Consider the following 10085-nt stretch of genomic DNA (forward strand, 5'->3'; position numbering starts at 1 on the left):
GCTGTCCTCATAGTCTACATTTGGTTATCCTGATATACTGTGTGAAGAAGCCATAGCCTCACCTAAGCAGTAGCACCTTTGGTCATCATGAGCGAGAGTTCAGGCAGAAAGCCAATAGCAGGACAACTGAGTAAGCTATACAGCAGGAGGCAGGAGAATGTGACAGAAAAATACAGAGCTCCTCAGAGACAGCAAACACCATGCTTTGCAGTGGGCTCTGTCCCCTGCATAGGCTCTGGGTCTCCAGAGGATAATCCATACACTCTGTTAAGCAGAGTTTCTCTAGTCAATTTTCCCTCCATGTATATTTTTCTTTTCAAAAAGAATAGTCTTCTATTTCATTGCTTTTCTGTTCCTGAAAATTTCTTTTGAATAATTATTCTTTGAAAGTGAATCTCAAACTGCCTTAAGCAGTTTGTTTGACACTTCCTACTAATCGAAAAGAGCGCCTTTCTGTGAAAGAAGACTTTCTGAAGGTATTTAAATTTCCAAACAGCTTCTTACCCCACAGTACTGCTCCTCATTGAAGATCTGTGGAGGGAGGGGAATTCCATTTTGAGGCTTTTTTTCACCAGGGACATTCTCTCTCATCCATTTCCTGTTGTCTTCATCACCTGCTATGTCCATTTGCTGAAAATCAATCTTGTTGGCTTCTAAAAAGCCCACTACTTCTTGTTGTTTCTTTTTGATCTGGTTAGGAAAGAGGAAAAACAGAATTCCTTCTTTAAAAAGAAGCTGGGGGGTTTTTTTCCTAAAAGAAATTGCTGTTACAAGAAGAACTAATGCAAATATGTCAAGTTGGATCCACTACTACAGTAGCCCCCAAACTTTTTGAAGCTGATATTTCACACTGCTGCTCAGCACCCAGAGCATTGCTATTTTCCTATTACTTCCTCTTCTCCCACCACACCAGCTTCTCTCTTTCCTCCCTGGAAGCAATGATATTTTCATTTAAGAAACGAGGCTCAGCAGGAAGCCTCCTACTCTGTTCCCAGACCTGTGAGTGTGGTGTACAGATACCTAACATAATCCTGCCTGAAGTCAGTAAAGGCCTGAGAATGTAGATATTCTCAATATGTAACACTCTCCTTTTTCCTACTCATTATGTATGACATTTAGCTTTCTGTGAGCCACATACTTCTCTTTGTACCTGTTCTTTAATAGTAGGCATAATTAAGTATGAGTGAAAGCTCAATGAAAACCCAGTACTGTTTAACTCCTGTGCTAAGCATCAAGCTTATAACCTATCCTTTTACCCTGAAGATCCAATACTCACTATGCTTCTCTCCTAAAGGGATGCTACTCCTAAGCAACGTTTAAAGAATTTCCCATTTTGTATACGTATACACTCATTTCCCGAGGTGAGCGGATCCAGAGAGGAGCCTTCAGCACCAGAGCGAGGGGAAACGCCTCGTGCAGGAGCCTCAGCTCCGAGCGGCAAGAGCCACCGAGGGAGCCTCGAACCCCGCCAGGCCTTGCCCGGGAGCCGCAGCTCCGCTGAGGCGAGCAGGGACTCACAGGGGGCGGGGCCGTCCCTCCTGGCCCCGCCCTGAGCGGGGAGAACGCGGCCCAGGGAGCGAGCGCTCGGGTGAGGGCAGGGCCCGTTCTGGGAGCTCTGCTGTGGGAGCCCTGCTCCGGCTGCCCCGGCGGTGGCAGCGCCAGCACCAGACAGAGCCGATGGGAGGGGAGGCTGCAGCGGGGAGCTCGGGGGGCAGAAAGTGCCTGCACTGGAGTCGTGAGGGGAGGGTGCGCCATGGGCAGGGCTGCACTCGGTGCCCTGTTGGAGGCCTTCCTGCAGCAGGGGCTGAGCTGCGGGGCACTGTCAGTAGCTGAAAGGTGTCAGGGGAGCTGAGAAGGAGCTGGGCTGCTTGCTCCAGGCCCGAACTGTGCAGGGGCCGCAAGCGTCCACCATAGCGCTTACAGAAAAGGAGGAGAACAGTAACCCAAGGAGCTGGGAGCTAGGAACAAAAGAAGGAGGAAGAGGCGATTGTCCAGCTGTAATCAGTGATAGTACAGGCTCGCCTTGAGTACTGGGTGCAGTTCTAGGTCACACCATTTAAGAACATGAAGGTCCTTGAATGCATCCAGGAGGACAACAAAGATGGGGACAGGGCTGGAAGAAGTGTCCTGTGGGGAGCGGCTGAGGACACTGGGATTGTCTGGTTCGGAGAAAAGGAGGCTGAGGGGTGACCTCATTGCTCTCTACAGCTCTTGACAAGGAGGGGAAATGAAGAGGGAGTTGCTGATCTCTTCTCCCTGGGATCCATTGGTAGAACGTGGGAATGGTTCAGAGCTGTGCCCAGGGAAGTTCAGAGGAGACATTAGGAAGTCATGGGGTTTTCAGCACTTTCAAAGACACAAATCGGGTTACAAGTGGAAAGTGTATTTTATTTATTTATAAATAAAGTTATTTATTTTAGTTTAGCTTAGTTTAGTTAATTTTAGTCTAGTTTAGTTTAGATTATATGTTCTTGTTCTAAATCCCTCAGAGCTGATGCTCACAAGCATTAACACAATGCACATGCGTAGCCAGCAGCAGGCTGATGCATCCCTTGCAGCCTGACAAAGGAAAGCCGGGGCAGGAGCGGTGCCGCGGTGGTGCAAGAGGAGTGCAAGAACCCGGCCAGAAAGGGCCAGGGCAGACCTGACTCGGGTGGTGCTCAGTGCTACAGAGAACAGCAGCAAGTCCCGGGGCCAGGCTGGGGCCACCCTGGGAGTGCTGAGCGCTGCCTCCCCCCGGATGCGGGGCACGAGGGCACCTGCGTGGAGCACGAGTCGCTGCCTCTGGGCCACAGTAGCCCAAAGGAGCCCCATGAAGGGGCTGTGCTCGGCTGCGGAGGAGGCAAAAAACCCCGGGGACACTTGCTAGTCCAGCCTGGGGGCAAAAAAGCCTTCCCCCCCCAGCTGCAGGACACGAGGGGCCACCTTCGTGGTGCATGAGCACCAGGCCATAACCCAGAGCACCAGGACCAGAGGAGCCCTGACAAGTGGTCATGCTCAGTGCTCAGAGGAAGGCAAAAAACCCCCGGGGACCGGTGCCAATCTGCCCCGGGGGAAAATTCCTTCCTGACCCCAGCACTGGCGATCGGCTACTCCCTGAGCATGTGAGCAAGACCGGCTCCTGGTCCACGGGCTGGTTATGCCTCTGAGGGGACACTGGTTCTGCTTCTGCCTCCACCCGGAGCCATCTGAGGGGCTCCCAGGAACAACAAAATGCCGCTGGCCTGATCAACACGGGGTTGAATCCTTCCTGTGCCTGGCAGTTGGAGCTCCAAAGCACTGGGGGAGGGCACTGGGCCTTCTGTGGATCCTATTTCTTATGGCTACTGCCGCTATCTCCCCAGAAGATGAGGGCAGCAAGCTCCCCAAAAACTGAAGCAGGATTTCCATCCATCAGATGAGCTGTGAGTGTGGCCCCTCCAGCAGCTGGAACTGCAGCAGAGAACCTCACTCAGCTTCGGGCAGTCTTCCTGCCTCTGCCCCTCCAAGTAATTCCACCAGTGCCTCAAGGACTTCCTCTTGGATGCCTTCAGGCTGCCAGCTCTGTCCTGGTGACAAAGCCGGGCATTCTGGCAGTGGGACACGGGATGATACTGCCTTATACTGCCCCAGGGCATTGTGATGCTGTGTTGGTGGGTAGTGGCACTATGACACGGTGGTGGTGGGAACCCCACAGCCCTGCCCACTGCAGCCCTGCTGCTGCCCCTTCTCCCAGCATCCCTTGGAGAAAGGCCTTTGGGGTGCTGGCCCTGAGGCAGTGCCTGTGCCCTGGAGGCCCAGGGGAAGTCCTGCCCATGGTGGCCACACATGGCACTGCTGCTTGATGTCCCTGTAAATCAATCTCTGTGTTCAGATGTGTCAGTAAAGACTTTTATACCATGTACGGTTGTTTGACTGCGGCAATCCCAAAGGTGAAAGGAAAGGAAAGGGGTTTTGGTTCCCTCTGCATGAACTTTGCAGAAATGTAGAGAGCATACAGGATTTCCTCATCATTCCTTATCAATACACCAAGTAGCATTTGCTACTGAGCTGCTTATGGTGAGGTCTTCTTCTTGGAAAGAAGAAGAATTGAAGAAATCTCTTCTGTGTTTGTTACACAGGATGTCTATAGATATTTGTGTGTGTTTATTTACATTCATATGGCTAATTTTGGGGTTTACCATTTGTATTACTACTTGAATACAACATTTCACTGACTGCTGCCTAATTCCATGTTCTTGATAGCTCAATAAAGTGTTTTGATCCCAGTTTGGTTTAAGCCATGTGGATTGAGCAGCTTTTCCTTGCAACACTCGGGAAAAACAAGTAACTGACCCAGTTGTAGAACAGTTTTAAAACCCTCAGCTAAGTAACAGCCCGGAGAAGAGAAGGCTGTGTGGAGACCTCATAGCAGTCTTGCAGTACCTGAAGGGGACCTACAAGGATGCTGGGGAGGGACTCTTCATTAGGGACTGTAGTGAAAGGACAAGGGGTAATGGGTTCAAAGTTAAACAGTGGAAGCTTAGTTTGGATATAAGTAAGAAGTTATTTACTGTGAGGGTAGTGAGGTACTGGAACAGGTTGCCCAAGAAAGTTGTGAATGCTCCATCCCTGGCGGTGCTCAAGGCCAGGGTGGATGGAGTCTTGTGTAACATGGTACAGTGTGAGGTGTCCCTGCTCATGGCAGGGGGGTTGGAACTTGGTGTTTTAAAGGTCCTTTCAAACCTTAACGATTCTATGATTATCTGTCTCATCTAGGACCTGCAAGGCCAAACTTTAGCCCTACAAGTACTGCAGCATATGAAGCAAGCACTGTTTGCACTGATCTGTCCAAATTCTCTCAAGGTGCTCTTCAGTCACAGACAACTAAATTCCTGTCTAGCACAATCACACTCAAGACATGACTGTCTTCTCCTCCTAGTTATGCTATTCCATGCAGCAAGATAGTGTCCTATATAAACGGTAGTTAGAATGATGTATCAAAGTAAGTTTTACATACGAACCATCGTTTGATTTGAAACTGCACCTTCACAAGCCAGACATACGAACAACTGAATTTAAAGTGACACCAAGCTAGTGTAAATCAGTCTGAGACAGACAATGAAAATAATTCCTGGACTGTGTATTTTTATAATTTAATAAACCTTAAAGCTGAAGTAGAATGATAGCATATTACATTGGAAGTATGAATTTTCATTATTAAGGATTAAACTTTTTATTTGCTTAAATAAGGAAGTATCTGTCTATACATCTATGCTTGATTACAAAAAATAACATGAAATGCTGTACATTTTTATGGTAGCAACAGAGGTTTTTGGTGATCTTGAAAAAGTGCATCACTTTGAATGGGAACACTCATCCAAAGTGTTCAAAAGCCATACAGTTGACAGATCTCAAAGGTGCTTATTTATATTTTTATTTTCACTTTGTAAACAGATAATTTTCCTAATGGCTATTGAGCTGCACAGCTACTTGCAGAACACATTCAGGGGGCAGAAAGGATTGCTTGAGAGACACTTAATTGCAGGAAGTGGCAGGATAATATTTGCATAAATGATTAATAAAATCTGCATGAGCCAGTCCTAAGATTTTCATCATATGCTCTGAAAGCCAGTGTACTCAAATGCTGTCAGCAGCAATTTCAGCGTCAGCTTGTCTCTTTGGACACAGTAGATATGGCTCCTGGAATGGCTAGTGCCTGGGACAGATAGAGCCTCTGAGGAGATAATGGAAACTGAGCTATAGATTCTGTGCTCCCTTGCTTATGACTGTAGCTATAACTTTTAGAACGAAACCTGGATAAACAATATTTCTTCAGCTTGAGGCTCATAACACAAAGGAGGCTCAAACTAGTACTGTAGAGGCACCAGTACTGAAAGCAAAAGTTAGGACAGGGTTGTGTGAAAAATGAATGCTGAGGAAAAATAAAATTATGCCTGCATAAGGAAAAGGCAAGATGTTTATGAGAACAGCAACAAACTATGACAGAAGTGTACTATGCCTTAACAGTTAAAATTATTAAGGTTTAGGCAGAGTAAAAGACTTGGGACACATTCTGAGTATGAAACCATAAAGCAAGACTCGACTGTAGCTGGCACCAAGTAGCTGGACAACCAAAAGAATCTCTCCAGCAAACAGTATTGAGAGAGAGAAGTCTTCCAGGGCATAACGACACAGGGGACATGCAAAGGTTTTCCCAGAAGATATGAGATTAGAGGAGCTTGTTTGTGCCCTCACTTATGTCTGATGGCATGGCAAGAATTCACACTACTTGGGCACAGATTCCCTGTAAAGTGGTAGTGAGCAAGAGATTCTCTTACAATGTAATTTTCCCCTTCAGCAAAGCCTGAGTTCCACCTCCCTAGCTGCTAGTCCCTTAAAACAGTTCTGAATAAATATAATCTAGCTAAAGTGTAAGAGCTACAGATAATATCAGATGAGTAATTAAATATTATCATCTATATCCTTACGACCCTGAGCATTCACACTGACCAGCTGGTCACAGAATCAAGTGGTACAGTCAACAACTTAGAGCAAGACGGACATTAATGTTGGTAAGCAGAATTGCTTCAGCTTCTGGTTCTGCTACTGCATGGACAACCTACTCCTGATAATTATTGATCACATTCTTACCTCTGATTTGACTTGAACTCTATTTGCAGTTCAAGCTCTTTCTCTATGGCTAGATTCACAGCCACAGATGACAAACCTATCCTTCATTGTAGAGGACATGATTTAGTCTGCATTTTTCTCAGTCCTGAGACCTACAGATTTGACATTCATACAGTGTTACCAAAACCACTGGGAATATAAGGACTTTAGAGGTGCCCTAACCATAAGCAGCAGTAAGCAAGACTTTGGAAGACTTCCTCTGTGTAAGACACATCTCCCCTTTTCTCCTATGATTCATGGTACCGTAGAATCTTGCAGGATATTACAGATTTCTAAACACCTCTGTAGCTAGATTTATTTTTTTACTGTTTGCTTAAAGCCAAGAATTTAGTACGTTTTAGCACTATATGCATTTCCACTTCTGCTTGCCTTAATGAATAGTTCAATACCAGCTAAGCTTGGAGCAGAAAGATAATAAAGATGAAGTGGTTTAAAATTCATTTATGAATCAGTGAGGGGAAAAATAAAGACTTCAGATCTGCTCTAGAGCCACAGTGAATTATATCATTCAAGCATCTGATCCAGAGCACCAGGATGTTACTGTGTATTCCACTGCATTCACTTTTTAAAAGTACTTATTAGCATGATAACCAGTTGCAATTAGTAGTATGATTGTGTGGTACATAGAATAGAGATGGTTTTCATTCTTTACCAAATATTCTCTGGTGTAAATCATCAGAGGCTGAACCCATCTTAGTTTGAAATTCAAAATGAACACCACACATTTAATGGAGATCAGCCACATTGAAGAAAGCACCAGTGCTAGTAGGACAATTTAGTCTTCCAATTTAAGCTCTTTAGGGATTAAATTAATTCTTAGGAAAAGCTGTACAAGGCTGATACAAAATTTGTTTTTAATAAGATTTTAGTGATATATTGATGTTCATGCTGGATCCTTGCATGAATGAGTTTTATTTCATATATACCAAACTCATTAAAGGTTCGTTGAAAGGATACCTTCAATTTTAATCAGCAAATCTGCAAAACTACTCCAGCTGAACATTGTTTTTACTTGGCATTGAAATTATGTATCAGTAATATGAACACATTCTGTCTTCTGAGATTGCTACAGCTACACACAATACACCAGAAAGGAGGAAATACAGAAATATATTGCCATGCAAAGATGCCATACCCTTCCTTCTAATGTATGTCTGGGATATCACTAACAGCTTTTGTGGGCTGCTAACTTACAGGGGAGACTGGCATTAATAAGCTTAAAATCTTTATAGTTCACTGACATTAGCTATCTTTCTTAGGAGTAGTACACCACAGTAGCAATGCTTGACAGCTCAAAATGGCTGGATAAAGCTTGCATGTTACTCAGTGTTCAGTGGAGCATACCCACCCAGCCCTTCACTGAAGTCCAAGAGGAGAGGACTTAAAGCTACTAGCTGGGAGAATTTACAAGGAATGTGTATAGCAGGGGAAAGATCTCAGTTCAGCTAGTGCTAAATATGTGATATGCTTAGTTTTAATTGCATAAGTGATCTCTGAATATCACTGTTGAATCATAGCATTTGTACAATTGCCTTGTTGACTACAGCCCCAGTCCTATGGCCAGAGTGGCAACACTTCGTGCCTGAGACACACAAGACAGTGGTGGCCTCAACACACACATACAGAATGTCACTAGTGCGATTTCAGTCATGGTCACAACTTTCCCCAGAAAATGGATGAGTGATAAAGGAGTATCCTTACCAACTCTTCCTTGGTCAACCAAAGGAGACAAAAAAAACCAGGAGACCAAAGAGGAGCAAAGCACAGTGTAGGGCAATCTATAAAGCTACTTGAGCATTAACTGCTACATTACAAATTACCAAACCTGCAGTCCCCCTTTTGCCCTTGCATCTGAGGTTTCTTATTAAAAGAGGAATGCTAAAATGTCAGTAATAAATTTAGAGCATCAGGCTTAGCGATAGGCTGATGAGATAAGCTGATGAGAGAACTGCAAAATTCCTCAGTAATTCCAGTTTGAATTGTAGTGCATGACCCCCAGTTCATTTTCCAGAGGTGATGGCCCCATGAACAGGATGTGGATTTTGGAGCTGTTCTACTCTGGAAGCTTCTTAAAGACGCGGAGCTGGTGTCAGACAGAGATGTAGTTACAGCTGTGAGCAAGCACCAGCCTGTTTGTTTAGCCATGTCACTGGGAGTGAGTGACTGCCAAAGGAAAGCTGCAATCTGAGCTCATCTGGGAACTGGATATAAAAGGAAACAGTCCTTTCCTGGTTCCCACCTCCCACAGGCTTCCAACCTCCCTACTATTCACATGCCCTTCCTTTCAGTTGATACACTATGCTGACAGCTACAGCAGTATATCTCAATACTAAAAATCATCAGTATAGCATCTCAAGACACATGCACAAAAAACCCACAAGGGAAAAAAAACTCAAAATACCAGAAAATACCCTAACCAGAAAACCCAAACAACCAACCAACCTAGGGAAAGGAAGGAACATTTTTTTTCTGCATATCTTCATTCAGCTTACTCTGCCTCCGAGTTCTGTCTTAGCCAGAGTTCCCATTTTGGAGGCTCAGTGTCCTAAAGTCTCTTTTAAAAAGAAATACATTAATTTCTACTGCAAACAATCTACCTTAGCTTTTGTGCAAATAAAATACTCACTTTTCCCTTCTTCAGTGAATAGATATTGTGTATACTTTTTCAAACAGAAGTAAATCTGTTTGATAATTTTTATGCAAATGTTATAACTGTAGTAAAACCTTGCATGCAAGTGATCCTGCATTAACAGGAATTCTCTACATCTTGAGTAGCTTTCAAGATCAAGGTGGCCAGTGTGGACTAGAAGAAATCCAGTGTTATTTTCTCACAGGCAAACTCAGGCTGTCCTGGGATATTCTAGGCTAATTTACCAACCTGATCCCAGCAGAAAGAGGAGTATATTAAAAATGAGACACCTACCGCTGTAGACCCTGAAGACGTGGCTACAAAGACTTTGATCACCATGTTGACAGTGAGGGAAACGGATCAGCAGAGCACGCCCGCTATCCACAAGTCACCACAGCCCCAAGAGGAATCCAAGCGTTCGTTCAGCAGCTCCTGGACTAACCTGAGCCCTAAATGGATGCCCCCCCAACAATCCAGCAGCTTTGGCCTCTCCCCCAGGTCCTGGGTTTTCTCACCCTATTGGCTCTTAGGTATTTTGGGGTGAGGGACCGATAGAGGATTGGTTAGTAAGAGGAGCCATAGCAAGAGGTTTGCACCTGCCCCTGGCCTTATTGCATTAGATTGACAGGGTGGCAGTCCAAAAAAGGCAAAGCAAAGTAGAGCACCAATGAGACAGGGCTGGAGAAATATTTGGGAGAGGGGGAAGGGACAAGTGAGAAGGGAGAAGGGAGAGGGAGCAGGCAACTTAGTGCTGGGGGCGATCACAAAGCTACTGGGTTTAACATTTAATGTTGCATTGGGCACT

At 45.1% G+C, this 10085-nt stretch overlaps 1 protein-coding gene across 1 annotated transcript in view; it reads right to left on the reverse strand.

Moving 5' to 3' along the window:
* SH3BGR (SH3 domain binding glutamate rich protein) overlaps positions 1-9663 on the reverse strand; it is a 29831-nt gene extending 20168 nt beyond the window's left edge. The window contains exons 1-2 of the mRNA XM_034071048.1: positions 9575-9663; positions 505-690 (exon numbers count right to left, since the gene is read on the reverse strand). Of these exons, the coding sequence (XP_033926939.1) occupies positions 505-690; positions 9575-9619 (231 nt within the window). The 5' untranslated portion in view covers positions 9620-9663. The remainder of the gene's footprint in view (positions 1-504; positions 691-9574) is intronic.
* Positions 9664-10085: the final 422 nt, after the last annotated feature.

This window comes from Melopsittacus undulatus, chromosome 2 (assembly GCF_012275295.1).
Source record: "Melopsittacus undulatus isolate bMelUnd1 chromosome 2, bMelUnd1.mat.Z, whole genome shotgun sequence".
Taxonomy (NCBI): domain Eukaryota; kingdom Metazoa; phylum Chordata; class Aves; order Psittaciformes; family Psittaculidae; genus Melopsittacus; species Melopsittacus undulatus.